Source organism: Mastigoproctus giganteus, chromosome 2 (genome assembly GCF_048544385.1).
Source record: "Mastigoproctus giganteus isolate SK-2022 chromosome 2, ASM4854438v1, whole genome shotgun sequence".
Classification (NCBI taxonomy): Eukaryota; Metazoa; Arthropoda; class Arachnida; order Uropygi; family Thelyphonidae; genus Mastigoproctus; species Mastigoproctus giganteus.
Genome location: NC_143576.1, coordinates 263,621,501 through 263,638,523, shown reverse-complemented (window position 1 = coordinate 263,638,523; position 17,023 = coordinate 263,621,501). Strand labels below are relative to the sequence as shown.

At 39.5% G+C, this 17,023-nt stretch overlaps 1 protein-coding gene across 1 annotated transcript in view; it reads left to right on the top strand.

Moving 5' to 3' along the window:
• LOC150090448 (putative sodium-coupled neutral amino acid transporter 11) overlaps positions 1-17,023 on the top strand; it is a 191,664-nt gene that overhangs the window by 78,411 nt on the left and 96,230 nt on the right. Inside the window, exon 7 of the mRNA XM_090369136.1 lies at positions 7,776-7,882. Within this exon, the coding sequence (XP_090225262.1) occupies positions 7,776-7,882 (107 nt within the window). The remainder of the gene's footprint in view (positions 1-7,775; positions 7,883-17,023) is intronic.

The following is a 17,023-nucleotide window of genomic DNA, read 5'->3' as shown; positions in this document are numbered from 1 at the left end:
ACAGCATAATTGAAAGGATGTCATGTTCTTGCTGAGTTTTGCATAAGTTTGGAAAATGATGTTACATGGTTTTTATTCATAAGATAATTTAAATATGTTATATATAAAATAAACATATCAGTAAGGACACTTTTCTTTTTAACCATGTAAAATGTGAAACAAAATAGGTTTTATTGAAATTTATATTGGATATAAGCTTAATACATACAATAGATTGTTATCAGGTGATATTTCAGGGGATCCTTACCAAATCCTGTGTTTAGACCAAATGGGGCCAAGGATCTTTTGCCAAAGGAGTATATCTTCAGCTTCATCCAGAGTACTTCTGTAGGAGGGTAAAAGGTATATAGTTTATCTTATGAGTTTGTCAGTTAAGCATAGATGAAGAGTGTAAGAATTTTTAAGATGAAATAAAAAACATGTTAGAATATTTTAAACACCTGTTGAGACAGCTTAATTTCTTTTTGCCAGTTACTAAGAAACATTTGATTCGTACAAAATTCAAAACTGCTTGCCACACAATTTGTTGGATTCATAATTTTAATCAAAAATTGTGAGTCCACCCTAAATTCACCTGAGAATTTTAACAGAATTACATGATAACTTGTATACCCTACATTCGTTGACCCACAAAGCTCCAAAAATTTCCATCTGATCAGCCAAAGAATGAAAGCATGGCTGATACAAAAGCTGATAACTAGCCTCTAAAGTAGGTTTCATTTCTCTCAAAGCAGTGGCATTAGTATGGTTCTGTCAGTGTTATGCTGTCAAGATGATTGTGTTCTGATCTAATCCAAGGAAGTGTCAGCTTCAAACATTTAATTCACTCCTAGCATGTGATATACTTTTGTGATTTGTTTCAAGTCACCCATAATGGATGGAATATAGAATATATCTTCTCAATCATAAAAGTCTTTCAGCAGATGCACACTGAGTGGCCACTCAATGTATATCTGCCTAATAGCAAATAGGACTCCTATAGCTCACACAATGGCCTGGACTAATTGTGAGATGGATTTAAAAAGGTGAAGAAAGTGTGCTACAGTGATGCTGGTCCATATTGACTCAAATGCCCCTCATCCCACAGGTGCTCAATTGGCTTGAGTTCTGGTGACTGGGGTGGCCACCACAATAGGCCGAATTCAACTCCCATGTTCCTGGAACCAGTTCTGCACAAATCTGGGGTTGTGACATGGCATATTATTTTTGAACCTGTTCACAGATGGATACACTACAGCCACTAAGGGCTGTGCTTGTTTGGAACAATTTCGAAATAACCTCTGTCATCCAAATGTTGCCCAACTGCCATCAAGGGAGCCCCAGTGTGCATCACAAAAACACATCCCACACCATTACACTACTCAGCCTGCATTGTTGACACTTGGTAGGATGGATGCATAGACTGGTATTGTTTTCAGCATAATCAGGTTCTCCATCTGCATGAAACAGCAGCAACTGGAATTCATCAGAACTATGCCACCTTTCTAAAATGAGGCTTCCAGACCTGTATGCAATACTCAAGATTTGGCCTGACCAGTGTCGTATACAGTGGGATAATCACCTCCTTATCCCTGCTAGCAAACTTCCTGTGTGCACTGCTCAGAGAACGTCATATCTGTCTGCACAATTATCTCCAGATCTTTTTCATTTTTCACTAGCCTGGTACTACACAGTTGGTACATTGATCTCAGATTACTGCCACCCATATCCTTGCATTTGTTGTTACAAACTTCAGCTGCCATTTCTCAGCCCATCAACATAATTTTACAAGATCTTGTTCCAGTAGTTCACCCTGTTTACTGTCATTAACCACCCTGCCAACCTTTGTGTCATCTGTAAACTTAGACATTAAGCCTGATATACCTTCATCAGTGTCATTAATAAATATTAATGATAGATAGCATTTTTCTCTACTCTGAGTGTAGTACCACACAGTTGGTCCGTTGATCTGGGACTACTGCTATCCATATTGTTAAACTTCAACTGCCATTTCTCAGCCCTGCCTGCCTAATTTTTCTAGATCTTGTTGGAGTAACTTACCCTGATTACTGTCATTAACCTTTGTAGTAACCCTGCCAACCTTTGTATCATCTACAAATGTAGACATTACCCTCATCAATGTCATTAATAAATATGGAAAACAACAAACAGCACGCCACTGAATGCTGAGGTCCACCATTAACATTAGTCTGTGATTTGTTATTTGGTTTTTAGGAGCATTAGCAACTAAGACCATATTGCTCCGGGATATGCGGTGGTCATTCCCTGACCTTTCCGCATCCTCCGTATTTGGTGGTGACGGGCTCGAACCCCGGTCTAATCAAGAAGCATGTGCTACGCACTGCTGCTTCTTCCTACCTGGCTACGGAGGTGCCTTTAGTCTGTGATAAGCATTATCCTTAATAACTACTCTCTGTCTAGTCCCACACAACCATTCCTTTATCCAGAGGATTAACTTGCTCTTATGGCCACACTGTTTCAACTTGCACAGCAGTCTTTTATGCGCAGCAGTATTTAAACTTTTTGGAAATCCAAGTATGTGATATAAAAATATAACTTTTCACATCCAGTTTCTTTGTTACTGCATTGTAGTATCCAGTCAGCTTGGTCCGATAAGACTGCTCCTTATAATTCATGCTATGAATGCATTATAATTGTATTTTTTTCTAGATAATCCTGCATTACTTCTTTAACCAATGACTGAATTATTTTCTGTGGAACAGAATTTAAGCTACAAGGTCTGTAATTACTCGTGTCACCTTTTGATCCCCCTTTATTTATTGGGGATACATTAGCACATCTCTGTAGGGAACAATGCTGAATCCAAAGATGCTATCACAATTGAGACTAAGTGTTTGTTTGTTTACCTTCTTTTCTGCCTCCCTTAATATAATTAGATAGATTTCACCCGTCTCAGGCACCTTTTTTTATGTTAAACTTCTACAATTTCTATTTCACTTTCCTCTTAATTATAACAAAATCATTTAGCTCCCTATTATATTTTTTATAAACTTCTGGCATTCCCCTCCCTAAAAGGTCATTCTCATGTCGGAAAGTAGATGCAAAATACCTATTCAGTTTGTCAGCAACCTGAGAAAATTCTTCAGCAGTTTAACCATTGACATCAAGTGGAACATGTGATTCAACCCATTCCATCTACTGTTAATGTAAGTAAAGAAGCCTTTGCTACTTTTCTTTGCCAGAGAATTTCTGTAACCTTCGCTGGCTTGCCTAATCTCCTTTATGACTTGATTAAAGACTAGTTTATATCTACCATAGGCTTCTATATCACTTGATATTTTATAGGCATCCCATGCATTTTCTTCTCTGCCACAAGTCTCATCTGTTCAACTAACATCCATTAGGTGTAAACCTGGAACAGTATTCCTTAGTTGTTATGAAAAGCCTAGAAGCTTCTACAAATACTTCCCTGAATGCTTTCCTTTTTTGAATTTGCTGTTGATAACATCAATTGGTCTGTCCTTTCAGTACACTGTACTCTCAGTATTCAACATCTACATCTCGTTTGTCTGATTGATACCATATCTACATTCTCCCCACAATGTCTACATTTGATGACTTTAAATTCATCAAAGTTATTTACTGTGTATTTAAGTGCTGCTAGTATTAGTTTATATGCAGTTATACATGCACTTGTTTGTTACTCAAACACAACCCGTGTATTTACATGTTCAATAAAAATGCACAACAGTGCAATAATCACTTTCACTTCTTTCTGCAGCTCAAGCAGAGGTGAAATCCCTTCCCATAAACTATCAGTTTTCCAATCCACCTAACACTGCCTCAATAGTATCAGTGAATATCCTTGCACTCATTCCATTTAAGTGTATCCCATCCCTGTAAAAACACTCTCTCCTGTTAACAAGCACAGACCATGCTGGAAAAATTCTACCCCTTGAGACTTGCAGTCTCTCCAGGGTAAAATTGAATGGCAAGGCTTGCGACATGTGCTTCTTCCTATTGTGTATGGACAAATGCAAGGTACTGCAAATGGATAGCATTAATCCTAGATTAGCATACCAATTGTGTGGAATTCCACTCATTATAGTGGAAAATTAGGACGTTCTCTGAGCAGTGCAGACAGGATATCAGGTCATCTCATAGAGTTTTGACAATAGTATACAGGAAGTTTGCCAATAAGGATGTGATTAACCATTGTATAAGGCACTGGTCAGGCCAAACCTTGAGTACTGCGTATAGGTCTGGAAGCCTCTTTTTAGAAAGGTGTGGTGGAGGAGCGGAGGTGTGCTGGAACAGGAGCGGAGAATGCCCAATTCACAAAGGAGGATCAAAGGGCAACACAAGTAATTATAGACCTGTTAGTTTAACTTCTGTTCCAGGAAAATTAATGGAGCCACTGATTAAAGAAGCACTGCAGGATCATTTAGACGAGACTTCAGTTATAGCTCGGACACAGCATTGTTTTGTTAAGGGAAAGTCTAGCCTGAACAATTTGATTGGATACTATGGTGTGGTCACAAAGGAACTGGATGCAGGGAATAACTTTGATATCATATATTTGGATCTTAGAAAGGCTTTTGATACTGTTGCACTTGGAAGACTGCTGCACAAATTGGAGCAGTGTTGCATTAGAGGCAAATTGCTGCTATGGATAAAGGGATGGTTGAGTGGGAGAAGACAGAGAGTGGTAATCAATGGACACTGCTCATCACTGACTAATGTTATTAGTGGAGTCCCTCAGGGTTCAGTATTGGGTCCATTGTTGTTTTCTGTATTTATAAATGATATTGATGATGGTATATCAAGCTTAATGTCCAAGTTTGCAGACGATACAAAGGTTGGCAGGGTTGTCAAGGACACTACTGATAGTACGCTAGGTGCCTCCGTAGCCAGGTGGGAAGGAGCAGCAGTGCGTAGCACATGCTTCTTGATTAGACCGGGGTTCGAGCCCGTCACCACCAAATACGGGGGATGCGGAAAGGTCAGGGAATGACCACTGCATATCCCGGAGCAGTGTGGCCTTAGTTGCTAATGCTCCTAAAAACCAAAATAACAAACAAACAAACAGACAGTACGCTGCTGCAACAGGATCTAGAAAAGTTGAGCAAATGGGCTGAGAGGTGGCAAATGAAGTTTAACATTAACAAATATAAAGTACTACATATGGGAAGCAGCAACCCCAGAGTGACGTATCAACTCTGTGGTACTACACTGACAGTGGTAGAGAACAAAAAGGACCAGGGGGTAATTGTGCAGGCAGATATGAAGTTTTCTGAGCAGTGCAGACTGGCTGCAAGAGTAGCTCATAGTGTCTTGTCAATGGTATACAGGATTTTTTCTAGCAGGGATAAGCAGGTGATGAGCCCTTATATAAGGCAATGGTCAGGCCACACCTTGAGTACTGTATACAGGTGTGGGGGCCTCATTTTAAGAAGTATGTAGAGCTGTTGGAACGAGTACAGACAAGATTAGTGAATGGAACAAAGGGTTGCTCTTACAAAGAAAGGCTTAAATTTTGCAAATTACAGTGTCTGGAGACTAGGCACCTGCGAGGTGATCTGATAGAGGTGTATAAAGCCTTGAATGGTTTGAGCATGCTCAATGCTGATGGAATTTTTCCTCTTTCTCAGAATAATCATTTGAGAGGGCATAAATTCATATATTTTTTTTTTTAAATTCATATTGAGAAAAGACAGATGTAGGATAGATGTGCGGAAGTTTGCCTTTAACCAGTGGGTGGTTGGTTGGTGGAACAGACTTCCATCCTTTGTTGTGGAAGTTGATAGCCTAAATAAATTTAAGGCTGAGCTGGACTTGGAATGAACTTGGAAGGTACTTGGAACGAACGGAGGGTTGAAATGGGAGCGTGTTTTTTTTTTTTTTTTGGCTGATGCTGCATAAGCTTGCTTTCTTGATCAAATGCCTCTGCTAATGCTAATGGCAATAAGGTTTGTGAGGGGGCAAAAATGGGGGGTGGCCTTATGAAGAAAGGCTTCTGTTCTGTAAATTGCAGCATCTGGAGATTAGGTTCCTAGAAGGTTATCCGAATGAGGCTTTGATGGATTGAGGAAGCCCAATGCTGTTGGCATTCTTCCTCTTGCTCAGATTATGCACATGAGGGGTATAAATTAAAAATGAGGAAGGATGGTTGCAGAATAGAAATGTGGAATTTTGCATTTAGCCAGCTGTGTCAATTATTAGAACAAACTTTTATCTTGTTTTGGAAGTGGATAGGTAGAATAAATTCAGGGAAGAACTAGACAACCAGTTGGAGAGGATGGACGGTGATGTGGAAAGTGTTTTTTTTTTTTTTTTTTTTTTCATTATTTTCCGCTATTAATACTGCCGACCGGGCTAGCCGAGTGGCTAAAGTGCCTGTCTGGCAAATCCCGCCTTGGCCTTGGATCAGAGTAGTGCAAAAACCTTGGGAGGCGCATTATGGCCACAGAAGCCGATGTGCCAACAACTAACAAAAAAAAAAAAAAAAAACCTACTAATACTAATGCAAAATCTGTTCTCTATTGCTAGTGAACTGATTTCGTCATTGTTTAGGTCTCACAGCTTTATAGTGCTTTCTTGCACAATTCACACACCATGTGGCTCTTTGAATTACACATTTTTGCATAGACTGTTTATATCAGCACAAATCTCCACAGACCTAAATGAGTGGCCACACATATAATTATATCCTCATGTATTTCTTGTTATTATTTTATTTATTTATTTTTTTTTTCATATTCATGCACATCCATAAAAAAATTTTATAAAGTAAAAAATCAGTGAAATTTTGGCTGATGAAGATAATAGAGGTGGGAAATTTATAAAGAATTTTAAAAGTTTTATATCAAATGACATCTGAAATTAGGTTGTAGTAAGAACAAAATTCAGTGCATGCACTCTCATATGACTTAACTCATTTGCTGCCATAATACAAACTTGCATCAAAACGAACTGCAGTTTTAATGCCTTAATGCAAATATGTTTACATTCATTTTCAGTTGATAAATGAGCTCTTTACAGTGCTCATTTATTGACTCATTTATTAAGGAAAGGCACGTGAAATGAACAACTAATCGATGTTGGCACACTGATTGAACCATGGGCTATTTGCATTATGGCTGTCATTTTGCTTAGCATTAATCTCATTGTCTAGAGAGCACTATAAAAAGCTGTATGCTTGGTTCACAGTTTCATATGTTCTTTGCTTATGCTGAAGTTATTTTATCTAGTATAGTATTTTCCACAATAAGAAAAGGTAAGATTTTTTTTTTAAGATTACACTTGCTGATTTTTAATTCCTAGTTTTTGAAAAACAAAACATCATCTGTCTACTGATAAAATTTTGTGTAAAAAGTATTTTCCTAAAAATTTTACCCTAAAGTGTTGTTATAATGGATCTGCAGCCTGGGACATCAGGACAGGAATGGATGGTCTGTTGAAGCTGATGACATTGAATCAGTTCTCTTTATAATGTGTCATCTAATACTGAAATAATCGAATTCTATTCAAGTGATGCAGATTCTGAATCTCATTCAACTGCATCTGTTGATATTAGAACACTACAAACAAGATGCTGGAGTTATTTGGAATAATGATTCTTCACAGATGATATCCATTTACTAAAATAGTGCCTACTTTTTCCAGTGCTGCCCCAAGGTACATTTGAAGGACTCTCACAAATATAAGTGGCAGCAAACGTGTTAGTAAGCTATCTTATTTTAATTTTGTTATAGATTTATTGGCCACATTTTCTAAAATTTATTATTATCTATTTTATTTTTTTGTCTCATTAGTATCAAGAGATACAGTGCTGGGAAATCGCCATTTTGTAGTATTTGTAGCTACAGTGCTGGTTACTCTTCCATTATCCCTTTATCGTACTATTGTTCGGCTGTCTAAGGTTTGTGCCTAATTATAATTTGCAAGTGTCAGAATATGATTATACCTGTCATCTGTTGAATGCATTTTGTATTAGAAAGTATGTGGGCATGTATGCATACATTTTCAATTCCATTTAGCTCTACTGATAATATTTGGTAAGATCATTATGCAATCCTGGGAAAGGCATAAGGTCTAGAAAGACTTATATTAGATATTTACAACTGTCTTTGCTATGATAAGTGAATTACAAGATTAGTGAATGGAACAAAGGGGTGCTCTTACGAAGAAAGGCTTAAGTTTTGCAAATTACAGTGTCTGGAGACTAGGCACCAGCGAGGTGATCTGATAGAGGTGTATAAAGCCTTGAATGGTTTAAGCATGCTCAATGCTGATGGGATTCTTCCTCTAGCTCAGAAAAATCACCTGAGAGGGCATAAATTCAAATTGAGGAAAGACAGATGTAGGATAGACGTGCGGAAATTTGCCTTTAGCCAGCGGGTGGTTGGTTGGTGGAACAGACTGCCATCCCTTGTGGTGGAGGTTGATAGCCTAAATAAGTTTAAGGCTCAGCTGGACAGGTATTTTGAACGAACAGAGGGGTGAAGTGGAAGTGGGTTTTTTTTTTTTTTTTTGGCTGATGCTGCATAAGCTTGCTTTCTTGCATCAAATGCCTCTACTAATGCTAATGCTAATAAGTATCAAACAGTTATAACATGAGAAGAAAACGTTTTGCTATTTGTTGATTAACCTGTTGGCATTTTTATGAAATCATACATGATATTGATATTGTCATAGCGCACAGTTTTACCCTACTCAGCAGAGACATCTCACATTTTTAATGAACTGAAGCAGACATTTTGCATTGGAACTCGTTCTTCACTCAGGAAACATTCTATTCATTTGATTCAGAACATAATAATAATAATAGCTCTATTAGGAATTACCATAACTTCTAATTTTTTTACTATTACATATACAGTAAAATCTCGTTAATACAAACTCAGTATATACAACGTACTCGTTTATATACAGCACATACCATTCCCCTGCAAAAGGATAGGCTTTTCTATGTAAATATATTCGTTTATTACAAAATTTGGTTAATATGTATTACAAAGTTCTTTTTCACCTCATGAGAAATAAATATTATAATTTTGTATGTTTAATACAAATATTGGCAGAGCGATCCGATTATTGCCCCTGGCTTGCTGCTTCTCGAAGGATGGCACAATGACTTGTTAGAAATTAGTTTTGTGTAAACAAAAGCAGTTTATGGTGGATTTTAATTTCTCAGATATTGACTGGAATTTGTGGGTTGGTCACTCACACACTAGCAAGGCTTTTGTGGATTTATTAGATGATTGTTTTCTACATCAGCATGTTCGGGAGGCAACTAGAGGGAGTAATACTCTTGATTTGATTATCAGTAGTGATTCTTCATGCATTAAGAATCTGCAGATAAAGGAACCACTCTGTGGCAGTGATCACAGTGTGCTGAAGTGGGATTTACGTAAAGAGGTAACTACCATCAGGGGTTAAGGGAAGGGTTTTTGCTTTCATAAAGGCGACTACGGTGGTCTGAGACAGTATTTAAATTCTACATGGTGGGACCAACTGATGATTCTACCAACAGCAAATTCAAGACATTCAAAGAATATCTTGGAAGCTACTATGCTTTACTTACCAACTAAAAAATATTGTTCAAGGTTTAGGTCTAAATGGATGTCAGATGAACTAATAAGACATATGGCAGAGACGAAAAATGCATGGGATACATATAAATATGATGGATACTATGATAGATGTAAGCTGGTCTGTAACCAAGTCACAAAGGAGATTAGGCAGGCAAATGCAGATTATGAGAAATCTTTGGCAAAGGATGCAAAGAAAAACAGCAAAGAGTTTCTAGAAGGAAAGGGATGAATCAGATTGGTCCACTGGATATTGATGGTTCAACTGTTTATGATCCTGCTCAAGTGGCTAATAAACTAAATGAGTATTTTGCATCTACATTCACACATGAGGCATTTTGCATCTACATTCACACATTAACACAAGAAAAGTAGAACAAGCATTAAGGGAAAACAAAGGATTTAAATCAGCAGCCATGAGCAGTAATACAGAAAGACAAATGATACTGAAACTGAAGAATAGCGATGGTGTACTTATAAACAGCAGAGAAGGCATAATTCAAATAGCAGAAGACTACTATAGAGAATTATACAAGGAGCGAGGGAATGATACCAGCAGTGGGGAAGATGGATTGCAAAGTAGCAATACGACATACCTGATATTCTTCCTGATGAGGTAGAACATGCATTGAAGAAAATGAAGAATCAGAAAGCCCCGGGGGAAGATGAAGTTACTGTGTACAGTTGTTAAAATTAGGAGGAAGAGACAACACAAAAACTGGCAAGGCTCTTCAAAAAGTGCATTAGAAAAGGTGTGATGCCTAAGCAGTGGAATAATGCAATCATAGTTTTGCTGCATAAGAAAGGAGATAAATCAGAAATTGGAAATTATACACCAATTAGCTTGTTATCCCACATCTACAAGTTGTTCGCAAGGGTCATTACTAACAGATTAGAAAGATTACTTGATGAGAATCAACCGAAAGAGCAAGCTAGCTTTAGGACAGGATTCTCAACTATGGATCACCTTCACGTATTATCACAGCTAATGGCGAACGCAAATGAATATAAAACACCATTATGCCTGGCATTTGTGGATTATGAAAAGGCATTTGACTCCATACAGCATAAGGCAATGTTTCGGGCACTGGAAAGACAAGGCATAGATACCCCACATATTATGATTTTGAAGAAAATATATGAGAGTGCTACCTCCTTTATTAGACTAGACAAAGACAGTAGCACAGTTAGTAAGGATTTTGGACTAAAGATGAATATGGCTAAAACAGAAGTAATGATGAACAAGTATGCCACGGAAAGGGAAATAATGATTGAAGGAGCAGTAATTGAAAAGGTGGAGTCATATACTTATCTGGGACAAGTTATTAGCTGTAATAATGATAAATGGCTGGAAGTCAAGAGAAGAATAAATTTTAAATGGATAGCATTCAGGAAATATAGTCACATACTGTAGAGCAATATCCCAGTTTGTCTGAAACGTAAAATAATGAATCAATGTATACTCCCCACCATGACAAATGGAAGTGAAACTTGGGCACTCACCAAAAGAATGGAAGAGAAGCTGAGAACTACACAGCGAAGAATGGAACGAATTAGGCAGCATGGATTAGGCATGGATTACACATGGATTAGGCAGCAAACTCAAGTAAAGGACATTCTTATCAAAACTAAAGAACTAAAATGGTCTTGGGCAGGACACATAGCTCGAAGACATGATGAAAAATGGACTAAGAAAATAACAGAATGGTACCCAAGAGGAGCTAGAAGAACACCTGGAAGACAAAGGCGGAGATGGATAGATGAAATTCAAGAGTTTTTGGGTAGTAAATGGATGGCCAGTGCTCAAAACAGAAGGAACTGTAAAGTTGCTGGAGAGGCCTTGATCCTGCAGTGGATTGAAAATGGCTGATGATGATGATTCACACATGAGGGAGGGGAATCAGGGAGGGGAATGCCAGAGGTGAGTAAACTCTGGTAGTGAGTTAGATGATTATGTAATAACTGAGAGGAAAGTGGAGGAGCACTTGTTAAAGATAAACATAAAAAAGGCACCTGGGGTTGATGGAATCAATCCAGTTAGCATTAGCATTAGTAGAGGCATATGATGCAAGAAAGCAAGCTTATGCAGCATCAGCCAAAAAAAAAAAGAAAAAAAAAAACTTCCACTTCACACCTCTGTTCGTTCGAAATACCTGCCCAGCTGAGCCTTAAATTTATTTAGGCTATCAACTTCCACAACAGGGGATGGAAGTCTGTTCCGCCAACCAACTATCCGCTGGCTAAAGGCAAATTTCCGCACATCTATCCTACATCTATCTTTCCTCAATTTGAATTTATGCCCTCCCAGGTGATTATTCTGAGCAAGAGGAAGAATCCCATCAGCATTGAGCATGCTCAAACCATTCAAGGCTTTGTACACCTCTATCATATCACCTTGCCGTTGCCTAGGCTCCAGACACTCTAATTTGCAAAACTTAAGCCTTTCTTCGTAACAGCGTCCCTTTGTTCCATTCACTAATCTTGTTGCACTTCTATGTACTCGTTCCAGCAGCTCTACATCCTTCTTGAAATGAGGCCTCCAGATCTGTATACAGTACTCAAGGTGTGGCCTGACCATTGCCTTATACAATGGAATAATCACTTCCTTATCCCTGCTAGAAAAATTCCTGTATATCATTGACAAGACACCATGAGCTACTCTTGCAGCCCGTCTGCACTGCTCAGAGAACTTCATATCTGCCTGCACAATTACCCCCAGGTCCTTTTCATTCTCTACCACTGTCAGTGAAGTACCACATAGTTGATACGTTGCTCTGGTGTTGCTGTTTCCCATTTTTATTACTTTACTTTTGTCAATGTTAAACTTCATTTGCCACCTCTCAGCCCATCTGCTCAACCTTTCCAGATCCTGTTGCAGCAACATAGTGTGAGTAGTGTCCTTGACAACCCTGCCAACCTTCGTATCGTCTGCAAACTTGGACATTAACTTTGATATACCATCATCAATATTATTTATAAATACAGAAAACAGTGGACCCAGCACTGAACCCTGAGGGACTCCACTAATAACATTAGTCCATAATGAGCAGTATCCATTGATTACCACTCTCTGTCTTCTCCCCCTCAACCACCCCTTTATCCATAGCAGCAATTTGCCTCCAATGCCACACTGCTCCAATTTGTGCAGCAGTCTTCCATGTGCAACAGTATCAAAAGCCTTTCTAAGATCCAAATATATAATATCAAAGTTATTCCCTGCATCCAGCTCTTTTGTGACTGCATCATAGTATCCAATCAAATTGGTCAGGCAAGACCTGCCCTTAACAAAACCATGCTGTGTCTGAGCTATAACTGAAGTCTTGTCTATTTTTTTTTTTATTTTTTTTTATTTTTGTGTTTTTGTATGGGCGGCTCCTAGAACAGAAGTTCATCTCCGCCTCGTTGCTCTGTTCAGTTTTTATAGACTCTGTAAAGGTAAGGCCGGTGTGTGTCTTATAAAAATAAATAATTTTTTTTTTTTTTTCCAAACCGAATCTACACAGGAATATCCCAGATTGGATGAAGATAGATGAAAAGGAAGGGGAGAGAGGCAAAAAGAAAAAAAAAAAAAAAGAAAAAGCTTTTCATCCCGCACGGGAGAAAGTGATAGGAAAGAAAAACTGTGTTTGTGAGCTAATGTGTGTGTGTTCTGTAGCGTGATGTTGTGTTTTGGCCTATTGGCTACCTGGAAGGAGTGATCACCTGGACGATTCCTCCAGGTACTCGTCCCTAGCAGAAGAAGGGCAAGGCCTCCCCTACTATCTGCACGCCCTCCTCCCTGGTGAAGAGTTCCCAGGGAAGAAAGAAAAACTTGTATAAGATGAAGAGAGGGAAGGAGTAAAGAGGAGAAGGACTGTTTCGGCCCAGGAAAGTCCCAATCCAGGATGGATAGCTAGAACAACAACGCAAACAAATAAATAAATAAATAAATAATAATAATAAAAAAAAAAAAAAAAAAATTTAGTGTGAGAGAGGAGCTTTCCTGGTCTGGGGAGCCCCAGCCCAGGTCAGAACGCGAAAAAAAAAAAAAAAAAAAAAAAAGATTTAAATCCCACAACCTGGTCAAGGAAAAGAATAGAGCCAGGATGTCAGCAAGCAGAATGATGTTAAAGGGAAAAAAAAAAATAAATAAATAAGAAAGAAAAGAAAGAGGGATTTTTTTTTTTTAATTATCCCACACGGGGTTTTTGTTGTTGTTTGTTGTTATTTGGTTTTTAGGAGCATTAGCAACTAAGGCCATATTGCTCCGGGAATATGCGGTGGTCATTCCCTGACCTTTCCGCATCTTCCGTATTTGGTGGTGACGGGCTCGAACCCCGGTCTAATCAAGAAGCGTGTGCTATGCACTGCTGCTCCTTCCCACCTGGCTACGGAGGCAGCTCTGCCCACACGGGGTGGATAGGAAAAGGCTATCAGGAGAGTGCTAGGGCTACTAGTGCTAGCCGATTATGAGAAGAAGAGAGAGAGTAAAAAAATAATAAAAATAAATAACTAGTTATTGAATTGCAGAAGCTTCTAGGATGATCCTCCTTCTACGCTTGAATACATCTGCCGCAAAGTGCTGTAGTGCACCTAAGTTCCTTTTGGAATGGACAAGGAGTTCTACTTGGTCAGGAGAAAATCCCAAAATTGCTGCCTGGAGTTGTTGTCTATGGTCCTCGTAGATAGTGCATTCAAAGAGTAGATGTTCCCAACTCTCGACAGACCCACAGAAACAGAGGTCAGTATTTAGTAGACCTAGTTGGTGGAGTTTCTGGTTGAGAGATCCATGTCCAGTGACCAGAAAGGATGTTTCCATGCTGATTGAGAACCACTTGTTGACCGCTTTGCTGGTTGCGAATGTGACATCCGGTATAAATTTTTTCGTAACAATGCCTTTTGTGGTCGTGTCCCATCTTGTCTGCCAGAAATTGATTAGCTCGTTATAGCAACGAGCTCTTTCCTGTTTGGTATCACTGTCCAGGTTGAGTTCAATATCCAGTATTTCAGTTGGGATTCTTTTCTTCAAACGGTAGGCAAGTCCTCTATAGATAAGGAATAGATCCAGGGGGATGTTTCCAGATATTACTTGCAATGCTGCAGTTGACACAGTTCTACAAGCACGATGGGTAGCAAGAATAATGCTTCTCTGGATGGAGTTAAGCTTCTGTTTGATTTTGCAATTGGTCGCTCTGTGAAACCATGCTCCTGCAGCATACGTGGCGATAGGTAAGAAAACAGCTTTATAGTATAACTGTAAGGTACGCTTAGAGAGACCCCAGTCGCTTCGGGAGATTCTGATAATTGAGGCAGAGAATTTTCTGATTTTGGCATATAAATGTTGCAAGTGTGGTAAGAAGGATAGCCGGTGATCAATAACGACCCCAAGGACCCTGGTCTGTGTCACCAGGGGGAGCCGTATTCCATCTATCTTGACCTGAGGGGGCCGCCGAAGATCCAGTTTAGTTTTAAAAATCATCATATTTGTCTTGTGAGGATTGATGTGCAGTTTGTTAATCTTAGCCCAGTTGGTAAGGTTAGTTAGTACTAGGTTAGCAGTATCTTCCAGAGCAAGTCTTGAGTTTCCGGAGACAACAATGGTAAGGTCATCAGCAAATGCAATAACCTTGGTGCATTCAAATGATCTGCTTAGCCAATCTTGTAAAACTACATTCCAGATCAGGGGGCCTAGGACAGATCCTTGGGGGCAGCCCCTAAAGACTGGTCTGGTGACGTGCTGATGTTTTGTTTTCACCATAACTGACCTTTCAGAAAAGTAGTTTCTAGTTAGCCAGTAGAGTTGTGAGGAGCAGTTGGCTAACCGGAGACGCTCCAGTGCACTCTCCCACCAAACTTTGTCAAATGCACCCTCAAAGTCAACACAAACGGCAAGCTCATACTTTGACTTAGATGTTTCTAGATGAAGAACCAGGTCGAAGAGGGCATCTTCGCAGGAGTGGCCAGGCGTGAAACCGTATTGTGCTGGGGAAATAAGATCTTGTGATTGGAATAAGTTGACAATCCTCAGGGCCATGAGGCGTTCCAGGATTTTGCCTAGGTTGGCCAAAAGAGCAATTAGCCTAAGGGATCTTGGCTCCATTGGTGGCTTGTTTGGTTTAGGTATAAGGCGGAGGAGTGCTTCCTTCCAGTATTTCGGAAATTTTGATTCCAGGAGGCATTTGTTATACAGGAGTAGCAGTAGGCTGGGTCTTAATTTATAAAATCTTTGTATAAACATATACTCAATCAAGTCGGGGCCTGGACATTTTTTGGGATTAATTTTCATCATAGCTGTTTCAAGTTCTTGTGGGGTAAAAGGGTTAGTACTGTTGGATTCTATATAGTTAGCATTGTTTCTTCTGATTGTCATATGTTCTGGCATATCTTCTGGTACGTCATCTGGGGGGAAAAGCTTATCTAGTATCTCGTTTGAGTCTTCCCAGTTGGTGGTTTCCCTCATAGCAGTGGCAACCGATCCATAGATTTCTGGGACAAAGGTTTTGTCCCTTGTGATTTTGTACAGGAGGCCCCATGGGTTAGTATTACCTGAGTCTCTGACAAATCCAGTCCAGGTTTCTCTTTTGCGAGCAGCAATAGCCTTGGTGTATTCATTCTTCTTTATCAAGTAGGCAGCGTGAAGACGTTCGACATCAGGGGGAGGCCAGTCTCTATGGCGTTGGTATTCCCTCCTGGCACTGTGGGTGTCTTTCCTGAGTTTGCTTAGTTCAGCTGTCCACCAGGCACAGGGTCTTAGCACGATAGTCTTTTTCCTAGAAGACTTGTACGCTGCTTTTGATAAAGAATTCTGAATCTTATGTCCAAGGTCAACTGCTGAGATGTGCTCCAGGCCCTGGATATTTGAATCAGGGAAGTCATTCTGGATGGTGTCATCAAAAGCGGTCCAGTGAACTGTTTTCGTGGAGAACCTAACAAAGTCCGGGGTCCGGTTCATGGATGTTGAGTCTTTCAGGTTCAGGCAGAGGTTGAATAGGATCACCCTATGGTCACTGAGTGTCCAGTCTGGAATGACAGTCCATTCGCTGACTGCTGTCCTGAGATCCTTGGTCGAGACTGTAATGTCAATGTTGGACTGACCTGATGGACTGCAGAAGGTTGTTAGCTGGCTGGGCTGATTGTGGACAGTAAGATTCCTAGACAGGATCAAGTCTTCCAGGAGAAGTCCTCGAGGGTCTGAAGCCGGGGAGTGCCAAAGTGGGGATTTTGCATTAACATCTGAGGTGATGACGATAGCTTTAGAGCCAAGAAGGTCCAATGCGTGCTCAATATAGTGGAGTGACTCTTCAATATCCATAGATGGTGGGCAGTATAGAGATATTAGATAGAATGAGTGTGAGTAGAATGTTATCTGAATACAGGTTGCAAATTTTGTGCATAATCCATGGATCACCAGTACATCAAGATTTCTATTAAGCACTACAATACAGGATTTTGGGTCCTTTGTAGCAGAGTGGATGACTTTTGCATGTATG